General features: G+C 33.9%; 1 protein-coding gene across 1 annotated transcript; it reads right to left on the bottom strand.

Moving 5' to 3' along the window:
- Positions 1-1,618: 1,618 nt before the first annotated feature.
- LOC105140930 (E3 ubiquitin-protein ligase UPL3-like) lies at positions 1,619-11,732 on the bottom strand. The gene is made up of 19 exons (XM_011047979.1): positions 10,628-11,732; positions 10,185-10,295; positions 9,956-10,072; positions 9,698-9,868; positions 9,459-9,620; positions 9,033-9,281; positions 8,813-8,934; positions 7,278-8,721; positions 6,695-6,790; positions 5,487-6,331; positions 4,722-5,430; positions 4,396-4,617; positions 4,176-4,280; positions 3,840-3,920; positions 3,685-3,753; positions 3,452-3,580; positions 2,391-2,513; positions 2,062-2,250; positions 1,619-1,842 (listed from the first exon to the last, which is right to left on the bottom strand). The coding sequence occupies exons 1-18, from the start codon at positions 11,474-11,476 to the stop codon at positions 2,185-2,187; spliced, it is 5,670 nt and encodes a 1,889-aa protein (XP_011046281.1). The 5' UTR covers positions 11,477-11,732; the 3' UTR covers positions 1,619-1,842; positions 2,062-2,184.
- Between the last annotated feature and the right edge of the window lie 9,773 nt (positions 11,733-21,505).

Consider the following 21,505-nt stretch of genomic DNA (forward strand, 5'->3'; position numbering starts at 1 on the left):
TATTTTATTTTAATTTTTCTAGATAAATTTTTATTTTGAATACAAATAGTTTTTTACACACACAATTACGGATGAAGATCAGAAATGCTTTGTAAATTCAGATGCAAAGCCATTTTCTTGAAAAATAATTAACAAAAGTAATGGTGAGAACCGGATTCGTTAGTTTTGAAGCTCGGAGCTAGAGTGTGGTTAGATTTTATTTAAGTATATAAACGTAATTATTAGTATTATTTTTTAGCCATATATGTGTCTGTCAAATAATTAATATACAGGAAGGATATTTTGGAAATATATGTTAACATATAACTCAAAATTCTCTCGTTTCCATAAAGCAAAGTTATTAAACTTTGAGAAAGTGTATAACTCCATTAAAAGTCCAATGAGTTGATATGAATTGATTTAAATTAATTAAAACATATTAATATAAAAAGAAAATTATTTTTTAAAATCACACCAAGTTGTAATTAAATCAACTAAATTAATTAGATTAAATCAGATATATTCTAAGCTGATTTTTTTAAAACCCGACCTGAGACCTTAATGTAAATTAATTCGCTAGAACTTGTACGGTTTGGATGCCATTCATGTAATAAAAAACAAAAAGATATCTTCCTTGAAGCTAATTTCATATTCCATTTATTGTTACCTTTTCGGGGTGTACTTCATCATATTCCATAAATTTCTTCTCACTTGCCTGCTGATCTATAAACACTGGTTAAAGTAGGTTACATTAGAAAAACGAAAACGATAATAATCATCCTCACTCGTTTCCAGCAACAGATGACTAGAAGACAAAGAATTGCATTGCTCTTGCTCTTGCTCTTGCTCGTAGCATCTCTTTAGTCTCTCTATTTCTCTCTTTAGGTTTACATCAAGGAAGATAGCGTGGTTTGTATAACGTGAAGGTGTAACTTCTTCACACGCTGAGAGCGTAGAGCCTACATTTGCCTTGTGCTGGTTATATATAGTTCGGAACAGTTGTGCAAATGAAGAAGCCAGTGCAGTTCGGGGGATTTTGACTTTGATGACAAAAACAAAGACCAAAACTGGTATTGACAGATGTTACGTCATGCTTTTAAGTATGGGTGGGTTTATGACATGCACGGATCATGTTAGGGATTAGATGGTTATTTACCTCATCCGAATGCATGGGAATTTCATGCAACTTACGGATCGGACGCGAATATCAGCTCCAAAACTCTTGTTGTTTGTGAGGGATTTTGGTGATGATAAACGCAGGCCTGCCTTGTCTAGGAGTAACGAAGTTCAGACACAGGTTCCTACTTCAACCAACCACGATGCACAAGAGTGACATGCAGATTCAGAATTCCAAATCCTCTCTCCCTCTACTGTTAAAATCATATAGCGGTGGAGACTGGACCCTCAGACATAAACGGACAGTGCATAGACAAAGTAAACAGAAAGGTGAGAATGGATGGGGTACTTGACTACAATATAAGATGAAGGAATCACGAGAGGCCACAGCCATCTAAAATGTACTTTGTTATTTGTTTCGTTTGATTTCACCTCCCGTTTCTTGCATAACAAAAAAAAGAGTTTTTGAATTTGATAATATAACTTACAAAATACATTTCAAAACAAAAAAATGCAAGAAGTAAAATAAAACAACAAAATTACGAAAAAAGGGATGGGGGTAGAAATATTTCAATGTTTATTTTGCCATTCCCACCATTACTTGAAATACATGTATATTTCATTCTATCGGACAAGAAAGTTAAGTAGAAAAAAATTGAAATTTTTCTATTTATTTACAAGAATTAGCAACTGAACACGCCTCCACATGTTCCTTCTTTACAGCATGAAAATGCAGCAGCAACCAACCTGAAAAATTTAACCCGCAAAATTTAAGGAACCAACGACATCCTGCCAATGAAGCACCAATAAAATAATTTCATAATCGTAAATATCAGAGGACGTCTTCGATGAGCTGCATGTACAGAGAGTTTAGAAAATAAATGGGTGAGCTATCCAGGCAAACATTCTATCCAGCTGCAATAACAAAAATTTGCCAAGAGCCTCCACAGGAATTTATGACCTGACCTTGATGACATAGCTTAAAGAAGCACCAAAAAGAAGCCTTGTAATCTCAAATGCACCCCGGGAAAAAGTCTGGGATTCTTGTGATGTAAATATACAGAGATTAGATCACCTACTCAAAAATACTCATGACAGATCAAAAGATCCCTGCCCTTCACTGATTGCGTACAGCAATTTCTTGTACATAACTTCCTGTTTAAAGCACAACTATAGTAAGCACCAGAAGATGTAAAAATTCCCAGACATTAGCCATGATACCACTGAGAAATATAGCATAGTTTGCATGATAAGAAAAAATTTGTGAGTTCCATTTTGATAACCAAATACAGTACCTTGGTCGAGTAAGGAGGAAGCTTTAGGTAATTAGCACAAGTCATGACACTAGGCAAGTCGTCATCAGCTGATTCTGAAGGTCCAGTTCCATTTGGCATTGCATTCCCTGCAGATGAAGAATGCTGCATCCAGAAATGCAATTGTTATAGGCAGCTACAGAAAATAAAAGATAGCTTTGACAGCTAAGACATAGAGATGACAATCTTGCTCAAATAAAAGACAACAAACTTAACCATAAAATTTACAGGAAGATGCCATTTAAAAATACATGACAAACTACTGTGTTGCTGCCCCGTGAAACAATACCTGTGCATCATCCCCCACCCAAAAAGAAAAACACGAAACCCACACTGCCCAATAGCTATTCCACATGCTTAAGCAAGTAACGAGGAAAACATTAGAATTTCATTTACCCCACAGCTCATAGTTTATAAATACATATGAAATGGGAATTTTTTAAGACACTAACACCAGACAATTCAATGCGCAGAAAAAAAAAAAAACACAACCAGGGATGATCATCTGATATATCTTACCCAACTTTGAAGGTTGAAAATTTTTTCTTTCTAGTGATCAAGCATTCTATTTTTGCAATTTATAGCATCAATTACCAATTGTAATTCAAGGAGCATGCATAATTCCACTTCATAGGAAAAGGGGGACACAAACAAGAACCTCCAATCAATAACAGTAACCTTTGTTTTTCTTGTGCAAACAAGAAGCACCTCAAATCAATTACAGTACCATACGCATGACTCCATGCATTTTTTTTTCTTGCTCAGGCCACCATGGTCACTATTGCAAAGTACATCATAGTATAAGATTTCACATATCTGTGCACTTGATTTATTTCAACACATGATTTTACAATTCATCTTATGATTGTATTTTATGGAAATCCTAGTTGAAAAGGCATTTTAACAACCTTGCCATGACAGCCTATAGAAGCTCATATATGATTAGTGACATGCAAGCACTACTAAAATGTAATGCACATTCAGCATAGCATGCCCCGAACAGAACATTAAATTGCAACAGATACACAGCTTCAAGGCCATACCTTTCTCACAATGGTTAATTTTGGGTTTAGGACAGCCAGACCTCCAGGTGGTAGCCTGGGTGCCCCAGTAACAAACTGGCAGAATGCACGCTGCTGATCCGGTGTGAACTCTCCCATAATCTCAAGCAGCTATAAACATCGCAACCCCAGCAACAAAACAATCAGATAAGATTAAAAACACAGATGCATATTCTCCAAAACATGATCCTCAAAAATTGAAGTAAAAGACATACGTTAACAATGGCTGGACTCTTGGCAGTGTATCCATGATCAAATTTTATATGATCAACAAGTGTATCAGGCTGCATCAGTCAAAGCATCCAATAAATAATACAGAAAACAAGTTCAAGTCTCATAATGCATAAATGGCTGAAAGAGAGAGAGTTACCTCCCACAACTCTCTGCGACCGCAAAGCAAATAATCCAATTCTTGTGGCGTGAATATTTGCAACGAGGAGATGTCAAAAACCTAATTGTTAAGCAGAAAAGGAATTATTGGAACTCAAAACATAAGAAAAAAGAATGTGATATCCAGAAATCAAGGCAGTTGTAATAGATTTAGGTAACATTGATACATAAACAGCAGATGAATTAAGTATAAATAGCAGGCATCAATCAAATATATACCATCAAGCTTCAAATTTATACAAGTTAATTAAACATCTCAGGCATAAAATTCTCTTTTAATAATTACTGAATTCGTAAGAAACAGATGAAACTGAACCTGATTGAACCCGTCTCTAAATGCTTCCATTTGTCGCGTAATCCCAGTCTTGACAGTTGCGTCAACTACCAAGGATATGAATTCCTCCAAGTTATTGATATCGACCTGAAGGTTATAACAATATTTGAAGAAAAATAAATCATCAGAATGGAGGGCAGTTTAAGCAAGAAATATTACATCAAAATTCAAAAGGATAATGAAGTTAGGATAGGTTCTCTACAGTTTCATCTCCTGGCTTCAAAATGTAGTCTGGATAACCCGGAAGAGTAAAATCCAAGCAGAGATCTTCCACCGGGGTCCCACGAAAATGTAAATCAGCAATGGCTTCGCGATCACTCCCTATTGATTCTAAATAATGTTTCCGACAAACAAGGGCATGCAATTCTTGTAAAGTCTTCCCAAATTCAGCATCAAATGAAAGAATATCATACAGATCAAGTTCCTGCAATTAATAAGAGGATATATATATTTCATCCAACAGACATCACTAGTGGGACAATGAAATCTAGCTAATGTGCAGTAAAATGAAATGGTTCAATAGCCTACTTGACCAAGCACAAGCTTATAAAATGCCATCGAAAGTGGTAGGTCCAAAAGCCGTCCATCTTGAAGAGCTTTGGCCATCACCCGTCCAACCAGCCGGAAATACTCAATGGTCTTATATATTTGGCTCCCCTCAGAAGCACTAGCAGTTGGTGGCCAAGGACGAGGGAACAAACCAAGTGGAGTCTGGACAAGATCTGCAGCAACAGCTTTTCCATTTATGTCATCATCTCCATCAATTTCCATTGAAGGTTTCTCTGCTGCTGAATTTGACCTCCACATTCCAAGAGTGACTTTCTGAAGATCGTGACTCAAAAGTGTGTAGAACTCTAAGGTAGGACCCAACCCTGTGCCGACCTCCCCAAAATATTCTACTTCAAGCACAGCCTTCTGGCTAGAATACATCTCCATTACTTTTGCAGCAGAATCCAAAATACGGTTTCGGGACACACGAACTTTCTGGCGTTGTAATCTTCCAACCCTCACCTCTCTTTCATTCGCCGATCCATGACCATCAGCCCCCTGCTGCTGCTGAAGGCGATACAAAGCACGGGATAATCCAAAAGCGGTTGAATAGAAGTATTGTCGCCGGGTCTCAAAAGGGAACAGGAATGGGCATGCTTTTGTTAATTGATAACACCATGATGGAAGGCTCCCACTGCACAGAGCAAGGGCATCTTGAATTTGTCGAGCTAATTTAGGTGTGAGCTTGCTATTTATGAATTCTTCAGCAGATCCTGAATTTGTCGAGCTAATTTAGGTGTAAGCTTGCTATTTACGAATTCTTCAGCAGGAACCCTGACACCAGTAGCAGTCATCAACTCATCCAAGCTTGAGATCTTTCCCTCAGAAAAGTTGTCAGAAACTAGCTGAACTCTCAGGCGAGGAGCAAGCTGGTTCAAACCCTCAAGTATACGTAGTAGAGCCAATATATTATAAGTAGGATTAGATTTTTCCAAATCACAAGGAAGTTCCGCTTGCAAGATGCTATCTAAAAGTGACATGCGGTGCACTTGGGTATCTGAGTTTGAATTGGAAGAACCACCTTTGATAGACTTTGATGCACTAGAACTTGGGCCCCCAACAGAAGCCCTATCAGCTTGGCCATCTGCCCTTTGATATGTAAGGGTATATATGTCACTCCAAAGCCTGCTCCCATCACTGGAGATAAAATCCCTGCCACCGTACCTGTCTTCGTCGTCCTCTTCCAGAACAGGTTGTCGCTGGATGGCCTGATAGATTGTCAAATGCCTATTTAGTTGCTTCCCACCAGCAGTAAAGATCAACTTTGGAGGGTCACTGGAGCTACTGAACAAGGGACGTCCTTGTCGATCTCTTCCCCCCCTGATGCCTCTGCCATTAGCAGATCCAAGCCCAGCCATGGCGGCGGCGGCAAATGACATAGCTCCCCTAGATCCATAAGAGCTACCACTCCTAAAATCAGTGGAATCCGAGCCCTTGACAGCAACAGCCCTGCTACTCGAACCAGAAGCAGGATTGCTTTGGCTGTCACTTGCTGGTGGTGCAACATTGCTATCCTCTGATGCAGCACCCAGTTTCACATCATGTACCTTTTCAGGCATGCAAACAGGAAGAGAATCATCTCTTAACACCTGGGGGAGAGAGGTATTAATGAAACTAGAAAGTGGTGAAACTTTACTAGGGGCCTTATTGCAATTTAACTCTCTATCAAGAACCAAAACAATAAATTACGGTTGTTGGACAGCAAACGACAGATTGAGTTTGCAAAAAGCAGTATTTGAGGCGAAAAAACTGATTTCCAGTAGTTCCGTAGCCTTTGTAACTCCATGTTTTGAAAACTCAAAAATACATTTTTCATTGCTTTTCCAAGACCATGGTTGTGAAAGCAAAATCCAAAAGGAGCAGTAATCAGACAAATGCTAAGCATACATAAGGAATTTATAATATATAAACTATGTAATTAACAAAAGAGAGGAAGCAATCAGAGCACATACATCTTCATGGTCATCATCGTCATCATCAGAGATGTCATCATCTTCAATCACCAATGCATCATCGATCTCAACAGGAGATATATCCAATTCCTCATCCTACAAAAAACATTCAAAGAGTTAAATCAAAAGCAACACATTCAAGATACTAAATATATGATGTGTCTTGTATGCACTAGTTTCAATTGATTAGCGGGTTAAGAAATGAGCTGCATTCAAATAAGTCCAGTTTTCTTCAGAAAAGGCTACCAAAAACTTCTCGCAAGACTTGATTGATATGAACTGCAATCCACATACAAAAGCAGCGAGTTCCATACCAAGGAATGACCCTCTAAAGACTCCTAAAGTCCTGTACTTTCATTACCAGAACTTATGAAAAAGTTGAACTGATTTTAAACTAGTTTTAGTTACTTGGGAGGTTCATTGAACTAGTTTATTCAGCTAAGATTAGTAAATATTAGATAGCAGTGCAACAAAGTTGGCTGACATCCTCACAGAAAAAGATTTTTAAAATTCTAATGGTTTTGATATTGTGAGTTAAGACTTACGAACAATTTAATCATGGTATCCTTGAACAACACCATACCTCGGAACTAGAATCCCCATTCACTGGTTTCATTTGTGCATCTTTATCAATGGCTGCTCTTCTACGAGCAGCATTTCTAGTTTGAGGTCCTTTTGTCTCCTCCAGGGGTGGTTTGAAAACAGCTTTGCCCTTTCCCTTTGATGTGCTTGTGCTTGTGCTTGTGCATTTCTCTGGTATCGGTTCCTTTCTAGCTGAATCTCCTATATTAACAGATGATCTGGATCTTGAAGAATGACGACGAGTAGCAGAAGCAGGGATAGAGGTCAACGGAGATGATGCACCAGCTCCAGGCTGTGCAGTCCCAGATTCAGAGTTTCCTGCAGATGCTGATGCCTTGTGACCAGTTTCACTTCGCTGCACTCGCGGCCAAAGAAATTCTTCTACGGCAGCTAAACTTGCTAATGGATCAATAAGTACAACATTGGAAGAGTAATCACGGAGAGTCTTTTCTCCTTGGGCCCGACAGAGACGCAACTTAAAAGGTTGAGATAGTGCACTTAATCCAGAAGACAGGCGTGCACCTCCACTAGATGACCTAGTCGAATGGCTCAGAACAACAGGAAAACGCTCCAAGGATGACAAAGCATTTTGAAGCTTCTGAACTAAGACTGCCATGGGCGCCACACCCCCTTCATCAATGCTGGAAGGAAGGGCCAGAATAGCAAATGACTTGAATCTTCTAAGTGCTTGTTGCCGAAGTTTTGGCAGGTTAGCTTCTGAAATTTTCTCCTTAGTAGAATAGCCACAAGAAAAATAATTCAGCAAGGTTGCCACAACACCACTGCCAATAAACTCAAAAGTGGATACACCATCCCCTTTGCCAAGCTCTGCTAGCATCTCGGATATCACCCCAATCAAGTACTCTTCCTTATCTGTGGAGCTGTCAGTAAGACGAGATGCAGAAGCCTTTGATTTTCCCTTTGCTTTAGTCTTTTGGTCATCAACACCAGCATTCAACTTTGTGCAGAGATTCTTCAAGTGTAAAAGGTCATCAGTAACCCCATCTTCGGCAGCCCCGGGATCTGAGGGGAAGTACTTATCTCTGAAATCTTTAGCACATGCACTGACTGCCATTCGCAAATTTGAATTGACCATTGGGATTTCTATAGAACTTGGAGGCGAGCCAGCATTTGCAGAAATAGGATTTTTGGATTCTTCAGATGAATTTGCTTCAGGATTTGAGCTCCCACTGCGACGTTTGTAACGCCTGGAACGTGATGAAATTCCAGGAACAGACTCATTATCCTTTTCAGCAGAAGAACCATGGGCAGGAGCAGTATTTGGATTTCCAGCTAAGATAAGTTGATCTACAGCATAAACCACACCTTCTCTGAAAAAAATCTTGGAGAAAGTCCCAGGAAGTTTTTCCATAAGAATCTCGGCTACTTGAAGGGCAGGAACCAAGACATGTGGATCTTTCCATGCTAACACCCCAGCTAGGAAACTAGACGAACAAATAACACGGTTAAATACTCAAATGACTAAACGTGACAGGTGTATATCAAATGAACAAGCACAGATTGAAGTTGCTTTACCTTGATATGTTTGTTATGCTAAGTAGAGACTGAATCATCTCTGCATTGCTGAAGTGCATTAACTTCCCAATAACTGAGAGACACTTATGGCGAACAGGACTGTTGACACTGGAACCATAAATCTGCTTATCAAAGCAGATGATGCCATTATTATCAACTTCAGTGAACAAAAAACATAATCTAGCAATTTAGACACTGCAAAGTCCACTTAAAAACTGACCTGTATCAGAACAGGAAGGAGGTCCATTCCAAATTGCTGCAAAAGCTCTGGTTGATCATTTAATAATTTCTCACGAGCTGAGACCTCAGGAACATTTCCATTGATATCATCTTGTTTCCCAGAACTACAGGAAGGAGACTTCTTCACAACAGCTCCTTTGACCAGCATACTAGAGCTGGTTGGGAGAGAGATAGTTCCTTGAGGAAGCGGAGGAAGAAGCTCATTTGCCAGATTGACAATCTCAAAAATCTATAACACAGAGTGAAAGAAAATTTTACAACTCATAAAATGAAGCTGCAACTTGGTTCTGAGACTGTTAAATAGGCCATTAAATACTTAGACATATATTTTCAAATACTAAAAGAACTACAAGATGAAAAGAATGTAATAGCACCACAGGACAGAATAAGAAGAAAAAGTAGGTACCTGATCTGCTGGTCGACTTAGAGCAGGAGGAACAGGGGAGTTAGCAGAAACCCCAGAACCTGATAGTATCTCTTTAAGAATGCCACTGACACCAAGAAGAAGTAATGTTTTGGCTCCTAAAGGAGACCCACTTGCACAGGTGGATAGCAGTCGAATTAAACCCTGAATGCCTTGCGTCAGAAAAACAGCCTCCAAATACATGACACGAAAGTAAATGGGCAACATAAGAAATTTTTTACCGTATATGTTGGAGTGCTGAGAGAAGCCTGTCCGCCGCCAGAACTGCTAGTGGAAATGAGAGAGGCAGCTTGCGTGACAAGTCCATGATTACACAGTTCATCTAATTTGTCTGGAGATGAGGCAAAGGCTTCAGCAATCCTTGTCAAACAAACAGAAGCATGCTCCAAAACCTACAAGCATTGCAAATTGCATCAGATGCAGAAGAAAGTAGAAGGTGATGAATTAGCTGCAACTTTGATATAAAACAGTAAGACTACCTTGGCATCATGGTACTGAAGAAGGTTGGTAAGCAGAGGAACTGCTTCCATCACAAAGTCAGCTGCATCTGAAGGAAGTTTCTTGCACATATTTGCAGCAGTAGATAATGCCACTCGCTGAAAACACAACAATGATCAAAAGAGCCTCAATAAGAATGCAAACTAGTCCACAATGTTATAGCATCTCAACATGCCTAGTTAACTAAAAAAGATAGTAGCGAATGACTACCTGAACTCCAGTAGAAAAAAAATCAAGATAAGAAAGCACTGCCATAAGAGCACCAGCACGCAGACATGCAGTTGGGTGCTCTTGAGATATCTTCTTTAGAGCTTGCAGAGACTGCAACATTACAACAGAAGTAGCAGTAAATTTCACTAATAAACTAGCAAAAACCAGCTGATTGCAGTCCATCTGAATAGCATCACAATGCATACAGAAAGAATGCAACTTTACTACTCACTAAAAGCATGGTACAGGTGTAGCTAATCAAACATAAAATCCCAGATGATTTAATCCATTTAATACACTCATAAGCCATCAATGCTGAATGCTATATAAGGGGGAAAACACTTACCATGAATCCCAAATAATCAGCCCATTTAATGCATTCGTGGCCAATCCATTTACTAGCAGGTATAAGAAAAATAAAACTGGGGCATTGAAAAACTAACCTGTTCGGCAAGGTCCATGTACTCAATAGTAATCAACCTTGCAACAAAACACGAAACAGCGCCATAATGAACAACAGCAGCACAAGACGAAGGCAAGACATCACACAAATGCGTAATCGCCCTTGCAGCAAGCAGCATAATATCAGGATTACTCTCATTATTCAACAACCCAACAAGAACCGGAACAAAGGAATCCACAGAAAAAGTACTCAGACTCTCTTCAGTCCCGATAGAAAGCATGTCACAAAGCTGCGTTAAAGCTTCCACTTGCTTCCCTTCTTCTCCATCCGCCCTTAACCCAGACAAAATCTTCTTCAATCTCCCTGATTGATGCGAGCTTGAACCTGAACCCATCACTGGAGAAGGCAGTAAATCATCAAGACCGGCGCCCAACTTTCTCAACAAACCCTGTAAAGCACTACTAGCTGAAGTCAAATTCTGATGGAAAGCACCAATTCCACCGCCTTCGCTGTCATCATCATCGTCATCATCGACATTAGGGTTGTTGTTGTCATTTCCAGAATCCAAATTATTACTGATTTCCCTATTTTCACGTGAAACCCTAACTTCATGTTCTTTCTCTTTGCCTTTCTCCGATTCACTATTGCTATTATTGTTCCTATTCCGACGCGAGCGAGAAGAAGAAGACGATTCAACAGGTGTGGTGGAATCCATGGGGAGAGGGTGAGCACGAGTGGAGCGAGAGCGGGTAGCGGTGGCGGTTGTTGTCGTTGCTGTTGCGGTGGCAGCGTTGGTGCGGGGTCGTTTGTTGGAGCGAGTAGTGGTACCGGTGGTGTTGGTGGCGGCAGATGAGGAGGCCTCCGCCCGTTTTCGGCTACGAGTTTCCATACAAGAACTAAACCTCCAGAATTACATCCGTCATCGCGCAATCACGCGCCACCGGATCGCGTAGTAATGATAAGAACTAGATGCATCAGATTGAAAACCCTAGAAATTTAGGGAATTTGGAAAATTTTGATCGAGAGAGAGAGAGTGAGAGATAGAGAAGGAGAGAAGAAGTGTTGGGGGTGGAGAGAAACCCTAAAAATAGAACGAATAAAGAGGTGATGAGGAGTGAGGTAGACGACTTTTATAGGTGTTTGTTGGGAAATGATTAAAAAAAATCAAAATAAACTACGTTGTAGAGGGATTGTATTTGTTCTATCGTATGTTCCTTTGCCGTTAAGGTTTTTTTTTTTTTTTTCCTGAGTTTATCGTTGTGCAAGTAAATATTTTGGGACCAACATTTCTGTAATATTAATAGATGACTAAGCTCTTATATTCGAGATTAACTTTCATGAAATCAATGAAAAACAATCTCTTTTTATTTTCATCAAATCCAAGTCTCAATCTTTCTTGGAATACAGGGCTGCGTTGTTTTTTTATAAACAATTTTCATTGAATAAAATATATTACATGTACCAAATAAAGTTAATGAAAATAATATTAGTAAATAAATATATCTGTATTGAAAATTGTAAATGTAATAAATTATATGTGTGTTTAGTGTTGATTTGGGATATAAAAATCCATTGGATCACGAAATATTATATGTTTTTAGAGTGATTATTTAGCTGGAAAATTCATGTTTTTTTTTTATTTACGTGGGGTGTCCGGACCAGCTTGTGCGCACCACGACTAATCCCCACGACCCATTGAATACCCTGCAAACCCAGTAGGCATGTAAGGCACCGCGGGGGTGACAGGCGTGCACGTCAGGGCTCGAACCCAGGTGCAGTAGAAGGAGACAAGCCCCTTCCACCGCTAGACCAAGCCCTAGAATGCGACAATTCATGTTTTAATAGGATAGCATGCTTGAGTGCTACAGTAGATTTGTAAAATAAATATATATTAATAATATTATAATTGTGAATCAGTGTTTGATAAGTAATAAAAATTAAAAATGTGATAGAATTAATATTTCATTACAAAAAAAAAATTATGTTGGTGATAAAAAATTTAAAGACTGAGCAAAATAATTTATAACGATCTACAGTATTTTGTGAAGAAATATATAATACTTTCGCTACATGATTTAGTTTTTTTGTTAATAAATGGCAAAAAAAATTATAAAGCTAAATATTCTACTAATTTAATATTAAAAAACCAATAAAGATAATTCTCAAAGGCAAAAGCCTCATGAGTAAAAATGTTGTAACAATTGATAATGTTTTGTTAGGAAAACTGTAGTGTTTTTTGGAATAAAATTTACAAAGATAATTTTAGAAAAAATCATTTAAATAAATATTGTAGCAATTCACAGTGTTTTATGAGAAAAGTTACAACGTTTTTTCCATATAAATTAGTTTTATTATAATTATATTTTTTAACCAACTCAATATAAAAAAAAATCGACAAAGATAATCTTGAAAAAAATTATATGGGAAAACACTATAATAATTCACAGTGTTTAAAAGAAAAAAAATTACAAAGTTGAATTCTTAATAAGCTTGATATTAAAAAAATAAAATCAACTCATATAATTTTAGAAAAAAATAACAAAAAAAAAAAAATCATGTTGGGAGACATTATATCAATTCACAGTGTTTTGTGATAAAAGGTACAGTGATCCCCCGCATGATTTAGCTTTATTTGTGATAACTTGTAATTGTAATTATCAATCAGCTCGATATTAAATAAAAAACATTAACAAATATAATTTTAAAAAAATCACAGGAAAAAAAACATATCAAGAAACACTCTGACAATCTATAGTATTTCATGAAAAAATATATAATGTTTTCTTCACATGATTAAGTTTTATTACAAAATTAAATTCTAACCGACTTAACATTAAAAAAATAAAATTAACAAAGATATTTTTGGAAAAAAATATTATAAAAAAAAACATAAAAGAAACTGAAAAAAAACCATATGGAAAAAAACACTATAGCAATTCATAATAATTTGCGAAGAAAGTTATGTTGTTTTTCTCATGTATTATAACTATAATTTTTAACCAACTTAATATTAAAAAATAAAATTAAAAAAGATAATTTCTTAAAAGATTATCAAAAAAGAAAAACAAAACAAAAATTATACGGAGGAACACTGTAGTAATCAACAATGTTTTTTTAAAAAATTACAAAACTAAATTCTCAACATGCTAAATATAAAAAAAATCAATAAAAATAATTTTACAAAATAGAAAAACTATATAGGAAAACGTTGTAGTAATTTACAGTATTTTAAAAAGAAAAAAATCATAAAATAAAATTTTTAACTAGCTTAATATTAAATAAATAAAATCAAAAAAATAATTAAAAAAGAAAAAAAGAAAAAGATGAGAACAAAAAAGAAAGAAGAGGAATGCATTCTTAATTGTTGTTGTAATCTATGGTGCATTGGCTATGGGTAAATAATGAATCACCACACTTTTTAACTTATTACTTGATATACGTAAATACATGTAAAACAAAATCAAACTCGAAAGTCCAATTAATTAGAAGTGATACTGTTTTGCTGTGTAATTCAATTTTTTAAACCAAAAATTCATGTACTTGTTCCTGGCACAATTTTTTCTTCCTTGGTTTTATTTATTATGGATACCTTTTCACTTGCATCACATGTTTATAGTTTAAGATTGTAATAATAGTGGTAGTTTAAAGTATTTTTTGTTTTAAAATATATTAAAATAATTTTTTTAATTTTTTAAAAATTGTTTTGATATTAACATATTAAAATAATTTAAATATGTAAAAAATTATTTTAAATAAAATTTTAAAAAACACGGTTTTGTACCACATTTTCAGATATACCCTTGGTCGGTGAGAATGGCCAGACAAAACGAGGGGATTTATACATAGGCAGGTAACAGTTTTTTGTATCTGGTAATTTAGTAATTATTGTTTTTTAAAGTATTGTTTTCGTTTAAAAATATTAAAATGTTATTTTATAGAAAATAATTATTTTTGATATAACACGCAAAAAAAAAACTAAAATAATTAATTAAAATTTAAAAAATATTTTAATAGCACGAAAAAAAAAACCAGGTATATTTGATTTGCATGCCAGTGAAAGACCTGATTTTGAGGCAGGCCGATGTGTTGTGTGGAGCCGCTGGCTCATTATGGGAAGCATTGCTATGTACAGGGACCAGGCTCTTGAATTGCTTAAGGACGAGCCTCCTTTTATGAAACCCATTTCATGATTCAATGCAGGGTATGGCCTGGCCCAAGCGTTGCCCGTCAGGCAAATAAGTTGGTCTCGCTCTCTTGGTGAATTTTGTGGTCTCGAGGCTCGTTTGGTTTTATGTAGAAAATAGGCATTGAAAAATTTAGAGTTAGACATGTTTATATTTACGTTTTAAAATTATTTTTTATTAAAATTATTATTTTTATTTATTATAAATTAATATTTTTAAATTATTTAAATATGATAATATCAAAAATAATTTTTTAAAAATAAAAAAAATATTATTTTGATGTATTTTTGAATAAAAACCACTTTAAAAAATAACCACAACAACACTTCAAAACAAGTTTTGTTCCTCTAGATATACTTGGTGACTTCAGTGATCATATAATTAAATTAAAATAAATTTATTCAGTATATTTAATATAGAAAAAAGGCACTAACATCATCGATAAGTGATTGCTTTATACGCTGAACTGTGAGGGATTTTTACTATATGTTTTTAACTATTTATTACCATGCAAATTTTTGTATTTTTTTAATTTAATCTTTAAACTTATTTTTTTGCAGTTTAATTCTATTTAAAAAAATAATTTTAAATTTTGTTAAAAAACAGGATTAAAAAATATCGGACTGCATGAAAAACGTGGCAAGCATGAGCAGTGTGCCCTAAATTTCCAAAAATTACACTCTGGTTCTCCAACTTAAACAATCATGCAAATTATACAACTTTAGTCCATCAAAATTATTTTAGTTCTATTTTGATATAATAGTTTGTTTTTGTTGTTTTTTGGTTCCTAACTGAGAGAAAAAATAAAGATCGTGAATTTTTAGTGGTATAGGTAAAAACATATCACTGACATCAATTTAAACCACTAGAATAGTAGGTATTTGTATCAAAATATTTTATTAAATAAGGGGAGTTCATATTATGTGTGTTACACCTTAAGATTTCATGAAAAAAACATATATGATCTTGAGTTGATTTTTTATTTTAGGTTGATTTTGATTTTTTATATTTTTATTTCTTGAAGTTATGAATAAATTTATTATAATTTCTAAGATATTTTAGGTTAAAAGCAGACTGAAAAATAATTTTTTTATATATATATATATAACACAAACCGCGATGATGACCAAAATCTAAAAAAAATAAACAACTTATTGTTTATTTTCTTCCTAAAAAAGTAATGGATGACAAGTCATTCGTCCAAGTGCTTTTTTTTTTAAAAGTAGCTTGGTCACACAGACTTATACCTTAATGAAATGGGTCAAAGTGGGCTGCTCTTGCTTGCCAGACTTAATAATGTCCAACCCTTTTTTTTCACTTCAATTAATTCTTTTTTATATATATTTATATTAATAATCATCCTCTCTTTTACTTTGTTTATAGATTTTCTTTTAAATAATTATGAGTTTTTGGTTGTGCATTTAATTTTTAATGAGGTTTTTTTAACTCATTTATCATTTTTTCTTATATTTTATATAGATGACTTATGTTTTTTCAAATAAAAATTATTTGTTTTCAAATGATATATCTAATACGTGTAGTCTTATATACTATTCATCCTTTTCTTTTTAATTTATTTAATCAATTCAACATGTTTGTCTATTTTGATTATTATTTGATTAAATAAAAAATTGTTTTAAGAAACAAAAATTACTAAACATGCTTGAGTAAATGTTCTATCTCGCGATATTAAATATTTTGATTTATATTTATTTCTCGGGTTTTAAAGTTTGTTCTTAGATGTTATTGATTTCTTTTTATTTATTTATCAGGACATATAGTTCTCAGTTTATTTGATTACATGTGTATATAAATTTTTTTAAACCATACAAATATATTAAAAAACTTTCATATATATTTTTTTCATAAAAATAAAAATACATTAACATATAATGCGATAGAGTATAAGTTACGTAACTAGTAAGATATATATAGCATCTATAAAAATAAAAAATAATAGAATTACGAATAAAATTCAAGCAGGCAGGAAAATATTCATGGACCTTGGTCTTAAAAAATAGCATGGGAAAACGAATATAAATTAAATGTCAAGGAGTATAGAAACAGAACAAAAAATCACTTTGAAAAAAATAATAAATATCAACACAAAAACAAACACTTTGACAACACATTAAAAAAAATGACAAAAAAACTTGCTTCTCAGGAAAAAAATCATACACTTACAGGAAAAAATAAATACACAGCATGAAAACACCAAAATCAATTTAAAAAACTATTAGATGATTAAATTGCATAAATATTCAAGAAATTACTGGAAAAAAAATAGCACGGTATTGCAAAAACAACTCCGGAAAAGTGACATCACGAACCTAGATAATATACTAAATCACAATATTTCTTTCCTCATTGCAAGTATTTAAAGAGTAAATATCACTCTACATGGTTACTTCCTGTAGTTACTACTTTAAATAGCAATTATACGACAATTGTGAACAAATTTATCTAAACCATGTTGGAAAAATTAATGTTCGACCGACTTGTAATAAAACTTCATACATATATAAAAAAAGGTGAGACCACCTACATGTGCAATAAAGCACGTCCAGCAATCATCTAGATGGTGATCAAGTGATAAAGACTTGGGACTAAGAGATTTGCTCCCTCTGTGGTCTCAGGTTCGAGTCCTTGGCTACTCGTATGATGACCACTAGAGGCTTACATGGTCATTAATTTCAGGGCCCGTGGAATTAGTCGTGGTGCGCGCAAGCTAGCCCGGACACCCACACTAATCTAAAAAAAAAATAAAGCACGTCCAGCAACATCGTATCTTTCATTTTCAAAATCAAAAACAACCACCCAACTTAAAATGCCGTAGCAGACGAGACAAGGAGATGGTTAATTGGAAGTGATACGTAACCAAGTGTATGTTATTGGCCCAACTTTTTTTTTAATGATTTTAATAAAGTAATATTAAAAGTAATAAATATATATTATTTTCATATATTTTTCATTAATGTTTTTTACAGTAATGCTATACATGGTATTACCATGCCATATATTTTTCATTTTCAAAATAAAAAACAACCACCCAACTAAATGCCGTAGTATTTTTTCTGTGACTAGATTTATAATAGAAAAAATATTAAATTTATACTTTTTAAAATATTTTTTTAATTGTTTGATGTAATAATGGCAAGAAAATTTTTAAAAAATTCTCTTACATTTTCATTTTAAAAACATGATGAATGATAATGTGATAAAGATGTCCTCAACGAGGATTTGAAATTTACACAACAGGTCTTAAGTTCGAGTTAGGACGTGCATCTCTTATAAGAGTCTGGAACAACTAGAGTTTTACTTGCGCATCTAGATTCATAAAATATATTTTCTAAAAAATAAATTTTCTCAAATAAAAAATAAAAAAAAAGACACAAAACCACTAGTTGCTTGAATTATTAGCACTTTTGACTCCATCCGTTACCATGTGCCCGGGTTTATGTAACTTGAAAGGGGGATGGATAATGACAACATAACCGAATAAAGAAAACGAGGACCGGAAAGCTTATCTTTAAATTCTTGGTTGCTCATATGATGGTAATTGGAGGCTTACATAGTCGTTAATTTCAGGACCCATGGAATTAGTCGTGATGCACGTAGGCTGGCCCGGACAACCAAGTTAATCTAAAAAAAATAATATGATTTAGTTATTTACAATAAATTTTTTGATATTATACAGATGATTTTTTTTATTTAACGCTGAATAAGTTTTTTAATTTACACTTTAACTTTTTTATGTAAATAAATATGTTAAAATAGCCAGTATACTCCATTTTTTCTTATAAAAACATTACCACAGGCAACGGCAACAGTTAGTGCAGGTTAAATAACTAATGATTTCTATTAGTGATTATATTGCATCGCTCACGTAGATAGATATGTACTCGTCAACTTTACAAGTTATAAATGCATGTATTCTTGTCACGGCTTTCTACCTTCCAGGTATTGTATACGAGTTATAAAGTATAATATATTAGATATCGTGGTGACCATTTTTAAAAAATATTTTTTATTTTTCTAAAAATAGTTTTAACTTTAACTTATCATTTAAAAATACTAAAAATAATTTAAAACAAAAAAATATTTTTTAAAAGAAGCGATGACACTATAAAAACAACCAGGCAAAGGAAAGGGAAAAGGTTGTTTACAGACTCACAGTAATACAAAGATGCCAGATATAAATATCTACGAATCCATTCAGATGATCTTTAGCCTTTCAAATCCTGGTTTTTTATTTTTATTTATTTTTATTTCCCTTTCTTCTCCATGGAAACAGTGTGTGTCCGCAATGCACACGTTTGGTGACATTTTAGACAAAATGTAGATGCAAACAGTACGTGATACTACTACATGCATTGTGTTATCCTCTTTCCATCCTATTATTATTAATCCTTTTATAAAAAAATATATATAGAAATTTTAAGAAAATTACCAGAACCATTAATTATCATTGACTATGGTATGCCAGTTTTCTTTTATCTCTGAACTGTCTAAAATAATTCCATGCATTCTTGGATTATTAAGTTAAAAGGCACTAAAGAAAACAACAGAATATCTGATCTTCATGAAACTTCGAGTTTTAAAATAACCAGATAAAATGATATAGTTAAAAAATACAAAAAAAAGAAAAGAAAAGAAGAAGCTGGGGTAATATTATTCATTCATAATTTTATAATTTGCCTAATTTACCAATCAATATGTTACTCTGCTGGCCTCGTCTATATCAGAAAATCAAGGGGTTTAAAGATTGTTAGCGCAAAGCGATGGCTCCAAGAAACACAATTGTCAAGGTAAAACCGCACAACCATGAAAGCTCAGCATCATCAAACCAGAAGTGTGCTCGGCATCTTAATATCTTCTGTGATTGCGGTTTACAAAAAGAAGATTTAAAAAAAAAGTATTTTTAATTACAGTTTTGAAAAAAATAAAATTTTAAAATATATACCTAGTTAAAAGAGCATAAGATGAATTTTTGTACGTAAAATAAATAAAAAATATTTTTTCATGAATAAAAAACATATTATTATAATTTTTACAAAATCAAAATTTAAAATATAATTACATATAAAATCCAACGAAAAAAAAATAATTAAAAAAATTATATAAAAAACCTAAAGCTACGGTATTGAAAAGAAGTTGACATTTTGGATTTTCCAGCATAATAAATTGTCACTGTTGAATGACCAAATAATCAATTAGTTTCTCGAGCCCCCTTTTTTTTTTTATCTTTTCCCTCCTCTTCTTCTGTTTTCTATCAAGATTTTTCAAATATTTGAAGGGATTCAAGTGACTTCGTTATTAAAATCAAACACAATACTCAAAATTAAACGCGTTTTATTGGCTCGTACTTCGCAATAGATTAATAATATTTTTCATTGTTGAATGACCAAAGTAATCAATTAGTTTCTAGGGCCCTTTTTCTTTCTTTTCTTTTCCTTCCTTCTTCTTCTTTTGTTTTTTGCCAGGATTCTTCAAATGTTTGAAGGGATTCAAGCGACTTCATTATTAAAATTGAACACAGTACTCAAAGTAAGACACTCGTTTTATTAGCCTGTAATTCGCAATAGGTTAATAATATTTTTTGTAGATACAATCTTTCTAAAAAATATAAAAAATACTGTAAGTGTATTGTATTGGATCTAGTAATTATATTAGATTTAGAAGTTTTTAGTCTAATAATTATATCAGACCTATCAATCTTAAATCATATAAACATGTTTTGATTTAATACGTGCCAAGAGCTTTTAAAATAAAAACTTGAAAAGATAATGCCTCTGATTCTTTGAATATAATATCTATTGTGATCAACAATTTAAACAATTTATATATATAATACTAGCATAATGATTTTTTCATTTATTTGAAAATACAGTACAATATGTAATTCATGACACCAATTCTCATTCCATGTGAGATGAGTTTCAATTTTATATTATAATTTCAATTATTTTTTATAGGTCCCAATGAAGTGCAAGGAAAACTATTTACTGGTACATGGTTAGTATTTTTCATGGCTGTGAATATTTTATATTTAAAACTTTTAAAAATCCACTCTTTAATCTTATATTTTAAAACATAACAAGTCACGAAAAAAAAAAACAAAAAATGTACCTAGACGTGTATATTTGATGCTTGCCTGTTGATTTGCACCAGCCAACTTATAACATGGCTAGCACGAAATGTCTAAAAAAAACAAAAATCCAAGGAGAGAAGAGTCTGGAAATGAAAAAAACACCGCAGTCTGGTACCTCGAAACATGCAAGAACGCCCTCTCGCTCAATCGGCATGTCAGAATCGAAAGTTAAGATTGTCTTATCCTCAAGATCTAATCTGTGATCAACCCACGTGTCCGATCCCGCTGGACGCAATGGGGCACTGCCAAGTGCCTCGAATCCGAGACAGAGAATAACGTGCTTGGCTTTATCAATACGACTCCTCGGAGCCGCCCATCACGTTCCGTTTTCATTTTAATATATAAATCTTTTTCCTTTTTTTGAGAAAAAGTATAAACTATACCTTTAATTTCTATAGACAAGAGGAACAATCTACTTTAGTACCCATAGTTCAGTATCTTCCAACGTTAACCTTATAATTTCGCTCGAAGTTAGAGTTTGCCCAAATTCTCAAGTAGCCAGCCGTGTAGATTGATGAAGTGTCCGCGTGTGTGTATCTATATATATATATATATATTTAAATAGATTTCTATTTAAATATTT

Source organism: Populus euphratica, unplaced genomic scaffold (assembly GCF_000495115.2).
Source record: "Populus euphratica unplaced genomic scaffold, PopEup_1.0 scaffold3.1, whole genome shotgun sequence".
Taxonomy (NCBI): Eukaryota; Viridiplantae; Streptophyta; class Magnoliopsida; order Malpighiales; family Salicaceae; genus Populus; species Populus euphratica.